The 18,998-nt window shown below is 50.5% G+C and overlaps 1 protein-coding gene across 1 annotated transcript; it reads left to right on the top strand.

The window, feature by feature from the left end:
* Nucleotides 1-958: 958 nt before the first annotated feature.
* FBRS (fibrosin) lies at nt 959-12,342 on the top strand. The gene is made up of 18 exons (XM_077141226.1): nt 959-1,411; nt 1,700-1,879; nt 2,625-2,660; nt 2,781-2,810; nt 3,897-3,945; nt 4,052-4,352; nt 5,745-6,046; nt 6,252-6,457; nt 6,575-6,619; nt 6,813-6,908; nt 7,121-7,189; nt 7,981-8,010; nt 8,383-8,454; nt 8,782-8,899; nt 9,004-9,084; nt 10,050-10,133; nt 10,260-10,467; nt 10,564-12,342. Exons 1-18 carry the CDS (start codon nt 959-961, stop codon nt 11,147-11,149), a joined length of 2,946 nt encoding a protein of 981 aa, XP_076997341.1. The 3' UTR covers nt 11,150-12,342.
* Nucleotides 12,343-18,998: the final 6,656 nt, after the last annotated feature.

Raw genomic sequence — 18,998 nt, 5'->3', positions numbered from 1 at the left:
TGCCCCGCTGCCCAACGGTCGCTCCAGATCTCTTACGGAACAAGTCAGACAGAGACGGAAGAAAGGAAGAGACTTTTGTGTCGGCAGACAGTGAGCCTCTACCCGTCACCGTTGCCTCACATCCGGGGCTTTGGAGGGCTGGACCCGCGGCCCCGCCCCCCCTCGCGCCTTTCATGGCGACCGGAGGCGGAGGCTGGAGGATCTGGGCCCGGAGGAGGCCCCTTTAAATATCCTTAAAGGGGTGGCCGCCAAACTCGGCAGACACGAACGCCAGCTTTAAAGGGGAAGCCGTCGACCGAAGCTGACAAATTGAGAACCGTGCTTTTGGGAGAATTGGGGGCGAGTGGGACTTAGCTTCTTCCCACGCAAGAAGTCCTTTAAATTCAGCTTAAAGGGGAAGTGGTCGCTTGTGGAGGACTGGGAACTAACTCCCAAGACCTTAAAGGGGCGGCTTGCTGTTAGAAGGACCCTGGACTCTTTAAAGGGGAGGCCTCCTTTAGCCGGAGGACTTGAGACTTTTAAAGGGGAGGTTTGCGTTTCGGGGCGAGCTTTCGGCCCCTTTTAAAGGGGTGGCCCTTCCTCTTTCTCGGGGAGACTTGCCTCGACCCCTGGTAGGGGGCGGCCACCTTGCTAGACCAGCCGGACACCGTCGGGCTGTCTTAAAGGGGCCGGGGGCTGAGCAACTCGGGCCTCGCCTTAAAGGGACGGCCGCCGGGTTTTCACCGCCGCGTCCCAGTCGGCCCCACGGGGGGGCCTCGGGCTTGTCGCCCCGGGGGCGGCGCCGGCTTCTCGGGCCTTGGCCTTGGGGCAAGCTCGGGGCCAGCAGTTCCTGCTTTAAAGGGAAACCGTGGCCCTCTCGTCCCTGTGCAGCCGCCAGCGCCGCGTCTGCGACCCCGGGCCTGCGGACAGGCCGCTCCGGGCCCCGCCGCCTCCGGATGCGGCGCTGAGGGCGGTCGCCATGGAGACGGCAGCGGCTCCGGGCCCAGGCTGGGCCGCTGAAGGGGAGCGGCGGCGGCGGCGCTGTTCGCGCCGCGACCGAGACCGAGAGCAGCGGCGCCGCCGAGGTCCCGGCGGCGACGCGCCCCGGGCCTTGTTGGCCGCCCCGCGCGGTTCCTCGTCTTCGTCGTCGCCGCCGCCTCCCGCCAGGCCTTGGTCGTCAGCTTCGTCTGGAGAGCGGCCCGGGGGTCCGAGACGGAGGCGGCCCCGTCCCCGGCCTCGGCCTCCGCGACCCCGAGCTCGGAAGCGGCCTGCTGGCTCGGGTAGCCGTGGGGAGGAAGAGGAGGAGGAGGAAGACGGGGGCGCAGACGACGGGGAGGCAGAGGAAGAGCCTGAGGAGGAGGAAGAAGAAGAGGAGGAGGACTTGATAGATGGCTTCGCTATCGCTAGCTTCGCCAGCCTCGAGGCTTTGCAGGTGGGGCCTTTGGTGTTGGGGGTTTTGGGGGGCTTCCGAGGCCCAAAGAGAAGGGGGCAGTGCCTAGAGTGGGTGGAGTTGAGGGGGGAATGCTGGCACCCCGAACCAGAGCAACCGGCCCTTCTGGCCAAACCTCTGCCCCACCCTGGGGTGGGAGGAGGTAGAGCTGTTCTCCTGGGACCAACCAGGTTACCTGGGCTGAGAGCCACCTTGGTAGTCTGATCACCTCTAGAGAGGTTAGGAGTTTTCCTTTCTCCATCCACCTCAGTCCCACCTCCTTCTCCACAGAAGGATGCATCTCTTCAGCCCCCAGAGCGACTGGAACATCGGCTGAAGCATTCTGGGAAGCGGAAGAGGGGGGGCTCCAGTGGGGCCACTGGGGAGCCAGGGGACAGCTCTGATCGGGAGCCTGGCCGGCCCCCTGGGGAGCGGGCCCGAAAATGGCCCAGTAAACGAAGAAGGAAAGAGGTGAGCTTGTCCCAGATCCCCAACCTTAGGCAGGAAGACCTTTGCATAGAACCTTTTTTGATCAGTGGTGCCCATTACAGTGAACTGTTTCTGAGGGCCAAGAGAAAGACAGCATAGTTGAGGTCATCCCCCTCCCCACCCCCACCCCTGCCCCCATCCCCTGCCTTCCAGTGCAAGTCCAATATATCAACATTCAGACTCACCTGCTTTTGGCTGGCACTAAACCTGGCTCAAGCATGTTGACAATTCAGAGAGACTTAGCTGAATCATTAGAGATGTGAACCAATTAGATCTGGCCCTTGTCCTCTTCTTGAGGTGGTAATGGTTTAGTAGGAAATAGAACAGTCAACAGATACCTGAAACATAACCTGGGAAGCTCCAGAAGGCAGAGATCTGGGAGAGATGCTGGAAAAAAAACAAATGAAGAAGTCACTCACTTTGCCTGGAGAGTACAAACGAAGTTATGGTTATGGGAGGTCCCCTATGTCTTAGTCAGGCCTTGGAGGATAATCAGAAATTTTCTAAGACAAAAGGTGGGGCAGTTTTGGGGAAAAGCACAGCAATGTGAGAACCTGGTATGTGTGGAAACAGCACAAGTATTGGGGATGGGAGTGGGCAGTAGCAGAAGAAAAAAAGGTTGAGGGTAGATTATGAGGGGCCTTGAGTGCCTGCCCGGCAAGTTTGGACTTTATCCAAAGGCCTTGCCAGTAAGCCTCCCTCACCTCTGGACTCTGGTCTTTCTCAGGCCTCCTCCCGTCACTCTCTGGAAGCTGGATATATAGTAAGTGCTCTTTGCCTGTATTGGCCCCTCCCCTCTTGCTCCCTCTCTGAAAGTCCCCTCTTTGCCTCAGGCCCCACTCCTCTTCCCTCTGGTGACACCTCTGTCTTTCCTTCTCCTCAGTGTGATGCGGAAAGCGATCTGGACGAGAGGGTGAGTGGGGCTAGAATTTGTTGGGTGGGCAGCATCACCACTTGTAAAATGGACTCTAGCTTTTAGGCCTTCTGTGTGCAGCAGACAGCCTCCCCTTGAGTGGAGAAAATGGGTTAGGTTGAGGCAGCAGTAGGTTTTGGGGAGGAGTGGGGAGTGGTTGGGAGAGTAATTCTTTTCTTTGGGGGGTCAGTGCCAGCTGCCTAAAGAGTGGAAGGCCCATATATTGGTTTCCCATTCTTTCCAGAACCCCTGGAGGTGCCAGTTGTTCTCCATGAAAGTTACTCAGAATGTCTGAGGAACTGAGCTAATCCTTCCTGCTGGTCATTAGTCTGCTGTCATAGACCAGAGTTAAGGGTCCAAGCAGTGGCTGTGACCACAGCAGTGGGGACATTAAGCTGTTGTAGTCCATGTCCTATAAAGGTGTATTTCAGTTTCTTACTAAGGCTTCTTTGCTTGTTTTGAGATAACATGTTCTACAGTTGATCGCCTACCCATCTGGCCCTTTTAAGTAGCAAATTTACATTCCCTGCTGTGTGTCTTGTTTTAGTTTTTTAAAAAGTTGACTGGTTATCACTCTCTGTGGTAAACCAGAGAGTTCTCACCCATCTAAAGGAGGCAGCCACTATCCAGTCCTGGCTAATTGTTGCCATGCATGTTGAAATGGGACCCCTTCACAAGAGAAGCTACAGGTCTCAGATTTTACAATGATTCTTTTGATTTCTAGATGTTGGTAATTAGTTCAGAGTTTTTCGTTAACATTGTGGGACAAATGTCTGTAGGTTAGGAAGGCCTGTGGGCTAGCAGTTAACAATACCTGACATTTTTGCTTTGATTTGCTGCTTCTGTGTCCTCCTGGCCTGCCAGCTTCCTAGGCTTGGCTATTCAACTCCTTTCTCATAGCAGAGATACCCCCACCTTCTCCCCACCCCACCCCCCAGACCCACAGACCCTGATGGACTTCAGCTAAGCCAATGAAACAGAATTGCCACCACCGTCAGTTCCTAGCAGGCTCTAGAGGCTTTGGCCTTGCTGCGTAGAAGCCTGACCTGACTGGAACCTGACCCTATCCCTACCCTTGTTCTCCAGGTCTCCGATGATGATCTCGATCCATCCTTTACTGTCTCAACCAGCAAAGGTTGGTCCCAAGGGCTGGGGCTGGAGACCAGGGAGGGAAATCCGGTGAGCATGGGCTTCACCTGAGCATGTCTGCCATCCCACCCCCCCCCCCCCACCCCCCACAGCCTCGGGTCCCCACGGCGCCTTCAATGGGAACTGTGAAGCAAAGCTCTCCGTGGTCCCTAAAGTGTCGGGCCTGGAGCGGAGCCAAGAACAGCCCCCGGGGCCCGACCCGCTGCTAGTGCCTTTCCCCCCGAAGGAACCACCGCCTCCACCAGCCCCTCGACCTCCTGCCTCACCCCCTGCTCCCCTGCCGGCTGCCCCTAGTTTGCCACCCCCACCCCAGCCCCAGCTGCAGCTTCGGGTCTCGCCCTTTGGCCTCCGCACTTCTCCCTATGGCAGCAGCCTGGACCTCAGCACTAGCAGGTGAGTGGTCTGGGCATTTGGTCTGGTCTGGAGGGGCCTAGTCATTTTGGCTGGGACACAGGGTGGTATCTGTGGGATGTGACTTGAAAAAGGATTCTGAGACCCAGAAGTTCAAGAGTCACCTGGTGAAACAAATTTAAAGAATATACCATGGAACCTTACCAGAGTTCTTTATATGTTCACGTCAGGGAAATGTGATTTTTGCTGTTTCCCAATTTTGTTTGCCTGTGGAACCTTTTTTCAAGGCACATCTGCTAGGAATGGTGTTCTTTGGAACATACTTTGGGAAACGCTGACATGATGATTAAAAGTGCTGGCTTTGGTGTCAGTCAGACCTGGATTCAAATTCTTGCTCTGCCACTTGCTGGCTGTGTGATTTTTGACGAGTCATTTAACCCCTCTGAGCCTCCATTTCCTCTTTCTGTAAAGTGGTATAGTAACAGTACCTTTGCGCTAAAGCTGTTCTGAGGATTGATTAACGAGCAAACACAGTGTTTCCCAAAGTGTGTACACTTAGCACTAGTGGTATGTGAGACAATTTCAGATCTTGCACAAGTAAATTTTTTTGGTAGTCACATGTGAGCTTTTACGTGTGTTAGAAAAATATGACTAGTATGCCGACCTTTTGACCTCACGTGTATTATTTCTTAGGGTAAGGCTAAAGAAAAAGGAAAAACAGTTAATTTAAAGCATGAAGGCACTGTACAAGTGGCTGTGGGGCGGGGCAGCAGGTGGGGAGGTGACGGGAAATGCTGGAGACTTGCATTAGCGTATGAAGCAGGTGACAGTACTCGGCCTATAGTAAATGCTCACTGAGGGGTAAGAGTTATTCATACCATTATTACCTGTGATGCTATCACTGTTACCTTCGTCATCATTGTCATTCTTTTCCTTCTTTTTGTTATTGGGAGAACTAAGGCTCAGAGAGGGGCAGTGACTTGCTCAAGGTCACCCAGGGTATTTATAGCCTTGGCAAAAAGGGCCCAGAATTCAGGTCTCCTGACTCCGAGGCCAGGCCAGCATGATGCTGCTTCCACTGCTGTAGGGTGGGAACCCAGGTGGCCTGTTGTAATTAAGCGTCAAAATGAATGATATGTTTTGTGCTATGGTTGAGTCAGAAAAGAGAAAGTCACATGGCCAGAGACATCAGAGGCAGCTTTGTGGAGGAAGAGGCCTAGAGAGAGAGAGAGGGGGGTTTGCTGGGTGCGGGAAGCACCTCAGTCTAAGGATGGGTTCCCTGGGTTGGGCGGGAGCGGGGGCTCCTGGGGGCCGGGTTCTGCCACCTCCCATGTTGGAGAGCCAGGGTCAGGGTATCGCCCAGGCTTCTGACCCCCTCCCGTCAGAGTTGGCACCTCCCATCCCCCTCACTCATCTCCCCACTTCTCTCCCCAGCTCTTCACGGCCGCCCCCCAAGGCCCCGGCCCCTCCCGTGGCTCAGCCTCCCCCCTCATCATCCTCTTCGTCCTCCTCCTCCTCATCTGCCTCCTCCTCGTCCGCGCAGCTCACCCACCGGCCCCCGACGCCCTCACTGCCCCTGCCTTTGTCCAGCCACAGCTTCCCCCCACCTGGGCTGCGGCCCCCACCCCCACCCCACCACCCTTCCCTGTTCTCCCCTGGCCCCACCCTGCCCCCACCCCCACCCCTGCTGCAGGTGCCAGGGCACCCTGGGGCCTCAGCGGCTAACGCCCTCTCTGGTGAGTTTGGGGTTCTGGCCGGGGGGTGGGGGGCCATGTCCCTGTGTTTGGGCCCAGTCGGCTTTGGAACAGTTGGACCTTAGCAAACAGCAGGGCTTGAGGAGGGAGTGGCTCAAGGCCAGAAGGGAAGGCCAGTCCCCTGGGCCCAGAGAGGCTGACGTTGTGGCAACAGACATTAAAGCCTTCTCCCCCTCCCCTCCCACAGAGCAGGACCTGATCGGCCAGGACCTGAACTCTCGCTACCTGAATGCCCAGGGTGGTCCCGAGGTGGTGGGGGCAGGGGGCTCGGCCCGGCCCCTGGCCTTCCAGTTCCACCAGCACAACCACCAGCACCAGCATACCCACCAGCACACCCACCAGCACTTCACCCCTTATCCCCCGGGCCTGCTGCCACCCCACGGCCCCCACATGGTGAGCTCCTCATTGGGCTGCTGATGAGGCTCAGAGGCCTGGTGGGGGAGGGTATGGCTTCCAGGGGAAGGCCCTGGGTTCCAGGCTGGCAGCTCACTCTTCCCTTCTCTTCTCTAGTTTGAAAAATATCCAGGAAAGATGGAAGGCCTTTTCCGGCATAATGTGAGTGTGTGTATGTGTGTGGTTTGTAGGTGTGGATGCATAAATGTGTGTAACCCTGACTGGTGTCGGCCAGTCTTCAGCTTCAAAAGCAAGAGCCTTGAGTTTTAGGGTGGAGGCCAGAGGTCTGATGGGCAGACCAGATATGGGGCTGCCCCTCCACCCCCAGCTTGGACCAGTCCCCTTCTCTCCACAGCCGTACACGGCCTTCCCTCCCGCAGTGCCCGGCCTCCCTCCGGGCCTCCCGCCGGCAGTCTCCTTTGGCTCCCTGCAGGGGGCCTTCCAGCCCAAGGTGAGCTCCTGATCCAGATGCCACCACCACTTCCCAGACCCCCAGACCTTTCCATTCCCTAAAAACATTTCCATCCTTCCTGCTCTCGCCTTTGGGACCCAGGTCTCCAAAGCCATGCTCCCAACCCTACCTGATTCCCCAGCTTGATTCTAAACCCCTTTTGTGCCTGGTGCCAGCACGCCTGACTGATCACTCAATTCCCCCTTTCCCAGAGCACAAACCCCGAGCTGCCACCACGACTGGGGCCAGTGCCAAGCGGGCTCCCCCAGAAGGGGACACAGGTGAGGGGGGCCAGGGCAGATCTGGGGGAACTGAAACATATGGTGAGGGGGAATGGGAATGACTTGAGGATGTGAAGGACTGACCCCAGCCTGTAATATATGATTGGGGTTGTCCCTGGGTATCTCATGAGAAGAGGGGGTTTCCATGAATACCAGTGCTTTCCTAGACAGAAAGAACAGGAATTTAATGAAGTTGTCCCCAAATTAAGATCACTAGGGCCATGATTTTTTTGCAGGGATTTTTAAGCTTTTTAAGTCATAGATTCTAATTTCAGACGGCATCATACCAAGAAATGCTGTCCGTAAAGTGGCATGGGGGGCCAGAGCTGTCCTTCTACTTAGCCCAGCTGATGGCCTGAGACCCCAGGACTCAGGGAAGTGTGTGAAAAGCACAGGATATACTTCTAAAGGGCAAACTAGGCCCTAGGTTCTCTAGTTACTTTAATAGTAGTAAAAGTTTTTGTTTTTCTCAAATGGACGGACTCCCATTACATAAAACTGTTAATCGGATAGTTTCTCTGGTTGAGTTGCTGCCCTCACTAACACTATCCCTCACCCCCGCCCCAATTAGGACACCTCACTGGGGCCCAGTTCAGAAAACTTTGGACTAGAAAAACTGGTACTGGGGCAGAGATACCTAGAGTGGGAAAGATGGAAAGAGTTCTGACACAAGAAGGAAAGGTTTGGGAGAGCCACACAGGTCTTGAAAGGGATTGGGTGCTGTGGAGAGGAGGCACCCAGGTCAGTGAACAGGTTTGAATTGCCTCCACTATTTCCTTTACCATCCCCAGATCCCTGACCATTTCCGGCCACCTTTGAGGGTGAGTTTGGCGAAGCCCACAGGCTGCATGAGACTGGGGGCTGGTGTCAAGGTGTTTGAGGAGAGGGGGGTTTAGGATCCAACAAGAAGAAGCCCAAGGCATGGAGGCAGCCAGATGTGGAACTAAGCAGAAAGCAAAAGGCTTTGTAGACCTGGGTTCAGATGTAACTGGTCAGGGGACCTTGGGCAAGGCAGCTTCTCTCTCTGAGCCTGTTTTCTAGGCTGTTAAAACGGTCCTAGTCATTCCTTGGTTATAAGGTTGATGAATGGGGATGGTGTGTGGCGAGACTGGGCCCAGGGCCATGCCAGGAGTGGGTGATGAGTGAATGTTCTTTCCTTCCCTTTCCCTTTGGTCATTCTTCTGGGGCGGCAGAAGCCAGGGAAGTGGTGTGCCATGCACGTGCGCGTGGCTTACATGATCCTGAGACACCAGGAAAAGATGAAGGTACTGGGCCTGAGGGCTGGGGAGAGCGGGCCTTGGAGCCAGGGGAGGCCTGAGCACTGTACATTCCCCTGCAGCACAGCTTGATAGAATCTTGGCCAGGAAAATTCCTTCCTGTTGCCTGGAACGTGAAAAGTTCCACAGTAGCACCTCAGTTCTGTGGCTGAATAGGGGAATGGTCAGAGAAGGCTCGAAGAGGCAGGGGACAGGCTTGTTTCAAACACAGCTTGGTGACAGCCAGCCCTTGGGAGGGGCCCTGGGGGTGGGGGAGCAAGAACGGGACCAAACCTGGCTCCTCATTCACTGCCCCTCTCCCTGTGTCCCATGCAGGGTGACTCCCACAAGCTTGACTTTCGGAACGATCTCCTGCCCTGCCTTCCGGGGCCCTATGGGGCCCTGCCCCCTGGGCAGGAGCTCTCCCACCCGGCCTCCCTCTTCACTGCGACTGGTGAGTCTGGCCAGCCCTCTTGGGGCCTGAGGTTCCCTTCTGTAGCCCGAGGCCCACCTTGCGCTCACTCAGCCTCACCAGAATCTCCCACCTCTCTGCCCCAGGTGCCGTCCACGCTGCAGCCAACCCTTTCACGGCAGCTCCCGGGGCCCACGGACCCTTCCTGAGCCCCAGCACCCACATTGGTAAGAGACGAGGGCATACTGGGCAACCCAGGCCTTGTCCCTGCCTTCGAGGAGTTCTTAAGATGGGAATGGAAATCAGACCTGAGAGGCAGCTGGAATGGATGGTAGACATGGTCCCACTTGCTTTGTGACCTTGAGCAAGTTACTTTACCCCTCTGGACCTTGATTTCCTCATCTGAAAAATGGGGTGCAGAAGGACAGGGGGATCTCTGTTTCTGCCATCTCAGACACCTGTCTCTGAATTAGCCACTAGTAGAGGGTAAAATGCCACCTGGAAGAAAAGGGGGGTGGGCAGCTGTACAAGTCCAGGGTAGAGCAGGGTCCACTGACTCCTGGGGAGCTCAGCAGATTTCTTGGGGGTATGGTAGTCTGGGTTTAGGTGGATAAGGAGAATTGAACCTGAGGACAAAGGGAAAGATGTTCCTGGCAGAGGAAATGGTGACATTCCCATATGGGGGACAGGTGATCTGTTCTGACTGGCTCTCTGTCAGCTGCATGAAGTTAGGGTTAGCCTGGGAAGGCCCTGCATGTAGAGTGGGTGGGTGTGGGGAGTGATCCGAGGTCTTCAGGCAAGTGGCTGGCTATAGAGCTGGGGTCAGCTAGGAGGGGTCCTATGACTGGTATGGAGGGAGCTTGGGATGAGAGAAGCCCCAAGGGGGTGATCCTGGTGGGACCGCCTGTGGCTAGGTGACCGATGGCAAGTCACTTCACCTCTCTGAGCCTGTTTCCTCATCTGGTAGTGGGAATGACCCTCTGTGCCTTGTGGGCTTTATCAGGCTAAACGTGATGTTTGTCAAAGCTCAGTGCCTCATCCAGCCAGAGGAAGTGCTCAGCCCATGGTTATTAAAACCAAGAAGCTGAGGGCCCCAGAGCTGACTTGCTGATTTGCCTCTTCCTGGCTTGTTCTTGCTGCCTGCCCAGAGCTGGCTGCCCAGTGCTCTGACCATCCCCCTTTTCTCCTACAGATCCCTTTGGGCGTCCCACAAGTTTCGCCTCCTTGGCTGCCCTCTCCAACGGGGCCTTTGGAGGCCTGGGCAGCCCCACATTCAGTGAGTGCTGGGTGTGGTGAGAAGGGCTTTGGGAGTAGGGTGGTATGGTCAGGCAGGGGTCTGGGGATGCCTGAGTGGGGCCTCCACTCCTAGCCCCTGTCACTCTCTCCTTTGCCCTCTGGCCAGACTCCGGCGCCGTCTTTGCCCAGAAAGAAAGCCCAGGGGCCCCACCAGCCTTCGCCTCCCCCCCAGACCCATGGGGCCGCCTACACCGCAGTCCTCTGGCCTTTCCTGCCTGGGTCCGGCCCCCTGAGGCCGCCCGGACACCAGGCTCAGATAAGGAGCGGCCTGTGGAGCGGAGGGAGCCCTCCATCACCAAGGAGGAGAAAGACAGGTATGCCTTTTCTTCCCTGCATCTTCCTACCCTTATCCCTAGCCTTTGTCTGACCTCTGATGTACCTTTATTCTCTCCCCCATCCCTGCTTTCCAGGGACCTCCCCTTCTCACGGCCGCAGCTCCGAGTTTCTCCTGCTACACCCAAGGCCCGGGCTGGTGAGGAGGGGACCAGGCCGGCCAAGGAATCAGTGCGGGTAAAGGAAGAGCGGAAGGAGGAGGCTGCTGCTGCTGCTGCTGCTGCTGCTGCTGCTGCAGCTGCCGCCGCCGCTGCCGCTGCCGCCGCCGCTGGGCCTCAGGGTCTTCACCTACTGTTTGAGAGGCCCCGGCCACCCCCCTTTCTGGGCCCTAGTCCACCAGAGCGTTGTGCTGGCTTCCTGGAGCCAACCTGGTTGGCTGGGCCCCCACGCCTTGCTAGGCCACCCCGCTTCTATGAGGCGGGTGAGGAGCTGACTGGACCAGGGGCTGTGGCTGCTGCCCGCCTCTATGGTCTAGAGCCTGCCCATCCCCTACTATACAGCCGCTTGGCTCCTCCACCACCACCTGCTCCAGCACCAGGAACCCCTCATCTTCTCAGCAAGACCCCTCCAGGAGCCCTTTTGGGGGCACCACCGCCACTTGTGCCCGCCCCCCGACCCAGCTCCCCACCTAGGGCCCCTGGCCCTGCCCGAGCTGACAGGTGAGGGAAGGGGAGGGGTGGGGGCGCAAAGCTCCATCCCCCCTTTCCTTTTGACAAGGTTCTAGGGCTGAGGTAAACCCAGGGCTGGAGGGCAAAAGCCATGACCTTACCAGCCATCTCTGAGGTCATGGGACCTGGTAGCAGAAGCCCCAATCCCCATGAGATCAAGCATCAGGTGGACTGTGGGGTCACTGGGAGGGCAGAGGTCACAAACCTCTGGAGAGGGGTGTGTATGTATGCACATACACGTTTATACGTGAGAGTGGGGTCATTTTCAGAGGTCATAGTACATGATCTACTGAGATGTACCATCGCCTGCTCTGAGGGTCTCTAGGCCCTTGGCTTGCCTCCCCAAGGGCTCACTAAGCCAGAGGCCAAAGTGCCCCCCTCACCTACCACTCAAATCCTCATGCCCTCTCAGGGCTGGGGGAGGAGGGGCTGAAGGAAGGGGGGTTCCATGTACATATTTATCTCCCCTTCTGCATAGCCCTCCAGACCTTTTGTACATTTTTACAGGGGTGCCCCTCCCTACAACCCCCCTTCCTGGTTAATTAAATCCTCAGACTGGTGCTGTGTTCCTAGCCTCTGGCTTCTCTGTGGGGGGAGGGAGGACTGCAGGGCAGAGCTGGCAGGGAACAGGCAAGTACCCCAGGATTCTCCCTGGAATGTGGGGTCCAGCAGGAAGTGGACCTACAGGGAAAAGGGGCCTAAACTGGAGGGAAGGGCAAATACTTCCTGCTTGACTGACAGCCCAGGCCCTCCCACCCCTTGCTCCTGTTAACTGTGTGCCCCCACCCTCAAAAGGCTCAACCTGTAAGCCTCAGACTCCGCCTCTTAATGGCTCAGTCCCACCCCTACCCTATTTTCAAGTGCCCCCAGGACTCCTGGGCCCTGTGCCCAGAACTTTGTTCCCCAAAACCCTGCCCTGAGCTAAGGGAGGCCAGTGAAGGTCACCATGTACCACACACCAAAGAGAAGGGTGGGCCCAGGATGGGCGGCACTGGCAGCTGCTTTTGTGGCCTCCCAGCAGTGGCCTCAGCCTTCCCAAAGCAGCAGGCACCCCTGGGCTGGGGCCTGACCTTGAAGGCAGGGGTCATCAGTTTAACAAAAACATGACGTTGATTTTTTTCCCCCAGTGGGGCTTATTCTGTAACATGACATGCGGATATTTATATAAAAATGAGTGTTACAATGAGACCCCCTGGCTTCTCTTTCAGTGTCTGGGGAGTCACCTGGGGTGGGCTGGGCTGGATCCTGGGGGGAACGGAAAGATGAGGACAACACTGCTCCTGTCCTAAGAAGACTGTCCTCCCTCCCTCAGGTTGTTCTGTTTGTTCTGGACAGAGGTTGGGTTGGCCTGTTAGCCACTAAGATTTTTCACTCTTATTTTCCACAATTCATATTTTATTATATAACATTCAAACAATACAAAAGACACCAGGCAAGTTTCCCACTTGACCTGCCAATCAACCCACTCCCAACACTTGCCCAGAAGCAAGTGTTATCAGTCATTTGGTGTATTTTTTCAGGTTCCTTTTGCTGTGTTTCTCTACACATAGGTGTCCATGCCCATTTATGTTAGAAAAGATTTATAATTTTTTAAGCCTGAATTGATATTTTGTTAAGTAACACATGGCCATTATATTCAGACATACAGAAATACATGGTATAAAAGAAAGTGCCCCATAACCCCACCCCCAGAGCTAACCACTGTTGTCAGATGTATATTCTTCCAGTGATTTTTATAATGATATGCTTAGAATATATTGGAAAATGGGCTATTGTACAATGTATGTTTTGCACCTTCCTTTTTGACACTTAACATTACTGTTTGATATAACCGTTAAAAAAAAAGTGACCACTGAAGTGGGCTAGAGGGGCTAGCCCCCCTCCTCCTTCCCCCTGAATTGACAAGGTGGCTTTGTTTCCCAGAGTACCCATTGCTTTAGCAAAAGTCTACCCACCGCCCTCTGCTCTTAGCACACACACCCAAGACTTCTAGGTGATGCCTCAAGCGCAGAGGTCAGAAACAGATGCTTGCAGACAAGATGTCACATGAAAGTTCCTTGTGTCCAGCTTTTCTTGAAAAAGTCTGATCATTGTTGCTACCGGAGCTGCTTTCCCCCATGGCAGCACACAGCTGGATGAGTCGTAGCTGTCGTGGGCTCTCCAGACTGCCATAGTCTCCTCCACTCCTTTTTCTTCGGATGGGCCACTGTCACTATTCAGGCTACCTTCCCCTATAAGCATCTTAATGTGGAACTTTCTAGAATTGCTTGTCCACCCTCTCCTAGATCTTTCCCACGAGAGAACCTCAAATGTCCTAAACTGAGTCATCTCTGAGACCTGAGGTCCACTGCCTCCATATCCGTGAGTGTCACCAACACCCAAGGCTGACATCATCCAAGACTCCTCCCTCTTCCCTTTTATTCTTTCAAGTGGTTCCACTGCTTCATCCACACCAGGTGCTGAGCTTGTGGCTGGTAATATAGAGATAAAATATAATTCCAGCTTTCCTGGAATTTACATTCTAAGAGGAGCAACAAGTACATTGCATAAGGAAGAGGGAAATTCAAAGACTGCCTTTTTAGCATGTGTCTTTTAACCACTATACTCCACTGATTGCTTTCTGCAACTTCTGTCCCAGGTCAGGGTACTTCCTCAAGCAGAAGTAAAATGGGGGTCAACATTTGCGGGAAGTACGGAGGACACCCATAAAAAACACCATAATGAGGCTGCTTTTAGAAAAGCATGCTTTGAATGAACTCTGTTTAATAACTAAGTTATCTTCAGCAATGCACTTTACCATTTCTGTGCCATGTTTTTTTGGTAAGATGGAGAGTTTTTTAAAATAATTTTTGATTGTATAGTATTACATATATACAAAGCAAAGAAATAAAAAGGCAATAGTTTTCAAAGTACTCTTAAACAAGTAGTTACAGGACAGATCTCATAGAGTTTGTCATGGGCTATCATATGATCCTCTTTTATTTTTCCTTCTAGTTGCTCCAGAATATAAGAGGCTAGAGGTCTTAAATATTTTTTTTATCATCACAATCGAATTTTTTTCTTTTTTGGTGAAAAATAACATATACAAAAAAAAGCTATAAATTTTCAAAGCACAGCATCACAATTAAGTTGTAGAATATATTTCAGAGTTTGACATGGGTTACAATTTCACCATTTTAGATTTTTACTTCTAGCTTCTCTAAAATAGACTAAAAAAGATATCAATGATTCAGCATTCATACTCATTTGTTAAATCCTATCTTCTCTGTATAACTCCACCATCACCGTTGATCTTTCCATCCTTCTCTTTAGGGGTGTTTGGGTGATAGCCATTCTAAATTTTTTATATTGAAAGGGTCTGTCACTAATAAGCGGTAGGGAGATGGAACTATCTGATGTTCTGGAGAAGCTGGGCTAGATTTCAGGACATATCTGGACCAGGGACCCATCTGGAGGTTGTAGGTTTCTGGCAAGTTACTCTAGTGCCTGGAACCCTTGTGGAATCTTATATATTGCTCTAGGTGTTCTTGATGATTGGCTGGAATGGTCCTGGTTGGAGGTTGGCAGGTTATGATAGGTAGCAAGGTCTAATTGAAGCTTGCATAAGAGCAACCTCCAGAGTAGCCTCTTGACTATATTTGAACTCTTATTGATACTTTGTTAATTATACTTCTTTTCCCCCTTTTGGTGTGTATGGAATTGTTGATCCCATGGTGCCAGGACTGGATTCATCCCTGGAAGTCAAGATGGGTTTTTGAAACAACTTTTTTGAGATATACAATTCACATACTAGGTAATTTGCCTAGTCTTTTGTGACTGGCTTCTTTCACTTAGCATTAGGGTTTCAAGGTTCATCCATGTACCTTATATAGGTCTTTGTTTTTGTTTTTGCACTTTTTTTGTTGTGGTAAAATGTAAGTACATAAAATTGGCCATTTTAACCATTTTTAAGTGTACAATTCAGTGGCACTCATTACATTCACAATGTTGTACAACCAGCACCACTAGCCATTTCTTGAGAAATATTACATCATATGAATATTGATTTTTTGCTTACCCATTCATCAGTTGATGGACACAGGTTTCTTCCACTTTTTGGCTATGGTGAGTAATGTTGCTATGAACATTGGTGTACAAATTTCTATTAGGTCCTTATTTTCAATTCTTTTGAGCCATACGGTAACTTTGTATTTAACCTTTGAGGAACTGCCAAACTGTCTTCCAAAGTGGCTGTGCCATTGTACAATCCCACCTGTGACATACGAAGGTTTAGAATGGAGTTTAAACGATTTCTCCTAGCATTACTGTATGAAATCCTTAGGTTAATAAACATAAAGTTCTAAGAACTCTGTTCTTGGATGCTTGCTGTCATTACTGGTAATGCCTTTCTGATCTGCTAGTCAAAGAAGTTTTCTAGAGTCTCCATTAAGGAGTATGCTTAACTTACATGCGGTTTATTTGGGAGGCAATGCTTTTCAAAGTAGGCTGTGAGGCCAGCAACATCTATCAGAGAAGCTCAAAGGAGGAAAGAGGAGCCTGAGTCAGTGAAGAACAAGGGTGGAGAAGCTTTTCCATTGATAGACAAGGGCTTGAATTTGGCCGTCACTGCTTACCAGCTCTGTGACCTTGGCCTAGTTGTAGCCTCTTTGTATGGCAGGAAAACAAAGGAAGTAACAATCCCAGACCAAGGGCTCACGATGATTATATGGAATGATACGTGGAAAGGATGCTCAGCCCAGAACTTGGTACACAGTGAACATTAAATAAATATGAATGTTGACTGTATATTAGAATTCCCGTTTTAGGATGTGTAAATAAAGGTTCAGAGAAGTCACATGATTTAGGGAGTCAGGAGAGGAAGGCTTACCATTTTGGAGGGTGGGGGTAGATTTTTTTAATGAAACTTACTTCTTAGTTTTAGATTTACAGAAAAATTGCAAAGATAGTAGAGGTCTCACATACCCTGCACCCAGTTTCACCTATTACTAACATCTTAATTTTACAGTGAACCGATATTGATACCATAGTTATTAACTAAATTCTGAACTTTATTCATATTTCCTTGATTTTACCTAATATTCTTTTTCTACCCCAGAATCCTATCCTAGATCTCACGTCACATTTAGTTGTCATGTCTCCTTAGGCTCCTCAGGCTCCTTGACTGTAACAGTTTTTCAACTTTCCTTGTTTTTGATGACCTCCACAGTTTTGACCTTGACTTGGTCAGGTATATTGTAGAACACCCTTTAATTGGGATGTATATGTTGTTTCTGTCATGATTAAACTAGAGTTATGGGTTTCGTTATGGAGACCACAGAAATAAAGTGCCATTTTCATCATATCATGTCATATCATAGGTATATGCCTGCAACATGACTTACCACTTACCAACCAACAACAACTGTTGATGTTGACCTTTGTCACCTGGCTATAGTAGTGTTGGTCAGGTTTCTCCACTGCAAAGCTACTCTTTTCTCTCGCTTTCCATAATGTCTTCTTTGGAAGGAAGTCACTACATGCGATCCATACTTAAGGAATAGGGAGTTATGCCCCGCCTTATTGAAGACAGGATATCTCCATATATTATTTGGAATTCTTCTTGAGCAGGAGATTTGTCTCTTCTCTATTTATTTAGTCAATCACTGTGGCTTCATGGATATTTATTTTATACTTGAACTATAATTCAGCACTACTGTATTTACTTGGTTGCTTAAATTGTTGGCCATTTGGCAGCTTTCATTTGGCTCCTGCTTCCCTTTGATAATGTTTTTGTTTTGTTTTTATTGTTTTTAGCGCTGAGACTTACTTTCTACTGTTTATCCTTTTGTCTTTGGAGTTCTCTCTCATGTGCGTGTATTATCTGTTTTTAAGTTAAAAAAACAGCTAGTGCAATTAACATAAAAACAATTCTTTGCATATAAAGAGGTGGTGAGGGAAAAGTCTCCTTCCTTTCCCTGACCACTGCTCACCTGCTCCATTTCCCTTCCCAGAGATACCGTATCTATTTCTTATTTATTCCTCCAGAGCAATTCCATTTTTTCTCCTTTTTTTTTGGAGGGGGGGCGGTGCATGGTCCAGGAATCGAACCTGGGTCTCCCGCAGGAAAGGTGAGCATTCTACCACTGAACTATTTTTCATCCTTTTAAACAAATGTTTACATATGATGCATCCAGTTCTGTGTACGACTTTCTTAAAGTAACTGTCTCTGGGGGAGGGGGGAAGTATTCCATTTCAGCACAAAAAGATCTACCTCCTTTATAACCTCTGCATAGTATCACATTGTAAGACCTTACCCTAATATATATATATATATATATATATATATATATATATATATTTCTTTTTTTGGTCCAGGAATTGAACCCAGGTCTCCTGCATGGAAGGCAGGCATTCTAACCACTGAACTACCTGTGCACCCTTACCATAATATATTTAACCTATCCTCATCAATAGACATTTACATTCTTGCCAGTCTTTTCCTAGAACAAGGAGTGCCACGGTGAATACCCACATCTACATGTGTATGCAAATAAATCTGCAGGACAAATTGTAGAAATGGGCTTGCCAAAGCAAAGAGAATATGCTTTTAAAATTTACATAAGACTAAAGCAAAAAATGTTTATTTGTTACAAAATTTATATTTTGACTAGAGCATTTCCTAATATAACTTACGTAGATAGTTTGATTGAATGTCTTAAGTACTTGGAATCTCAGGTAGGACATGAGATTTTGTTGGTTTGTCCAGAGTGATGCCCCGATGAATCCCAGAGTGATTTGATCAGTGAGTGGAAAAGTATTTGCAAGCCCCCTTCGGGGAGTGGTGAGAATGGGGAGAAATTCAACTTCCCCAAGTTGAATTCTTGATATTCTCACAAGCAGTGTGGACAACCAAAGCTACAGGCTGAGCCCCCAGTCTTGGGGGTTGTTCATATGAAACTTAACCCCACAGAGGATAGGTCAAGTCTGCTTAAAATTTAGGCCTAAGAGTCACCCCCAAGAGAGCCTCTTCTGTTGCTCAGATGTGGGCTCTCCCTCCAGCTAACATGACGAGCAGTCTCACCACCCTCCCCGTCTCTGCGTGGGACATGACTCCCAGGGGTGTGGACCTTCCTGGCAACGTGGGACAGAGATCCTGGAATGAACTGAGACTCAGCATCAAGGGACTGAGAAAAACCCTAGAATGAGCTGAGAATTAACATCAGGGGATTGAGAGAACCTTCTCGACCAAAAGAGGGAAGAGTGAAATGAAACTAAATGTCAATGGCTGGGAGATTCCAAAGAGAGTTGAGAGGTTATCCTGGAGGTTATTCTTACGTAGATATTACCTTATTGTTCAAGATGTAGCGGAGAGGCTGGAGGGAACTGCCTGAAAATGTAGTGCTGTGTTCCAGTAGCCATGTTTCTTGATGATGATTGAACAATGATATAGCTTTCACAATGAGACTGTGAATGTGAAAACCTTGTGTCTGATGCTCCTTTTATCTACCATATCAACAAAAGAGTAGAACATATGGAATAAAAATAAATAATAGGGGGAACAAATGTTAAAATAAATTTAGTTTGAAATGCTAGTGGTAAATGAAAGCGAGGGGTAAGGGGTATGGTATGTATAACTTTTTTTTCTCTATTATCGTTTTATTTCTTTTTCTGTTGTGTGTTTATTTCTTTTTCTAAATCAATGCAAATGTTCTAAGAAATGATGAATATGCAACTGTGATATTAAGAATTACTGATTATATATGTAGAATGGAATGATATCTTGTTTTGTTTGTTAATTTTTTTAATTAATAAAAAATTTACATAGATGCTACTAATTGCCCTTCACAAACCTTTCACCAATTTTC

The sequence above is a fragment of the Tamandua tetradactyla genome, chromosome 23 (assembly GCF_023851605.1).
Source record: "Tamandua tetradactyla isolate mTamTet1 chromosome 23, mTamTet1.pri, whole genome shotgun sequence".
Lineage (NCBI taxonomy): Eukaryota > Metazoa > Chordata > Mammalia > Pilosa > Myrmecophagidae > Tamandua > Tamandua tetradactyla.
Note: the sequence above shows the minus strand (reverse complement) of the source record. Positions and strands in the feature narration are given on the sequence as shown.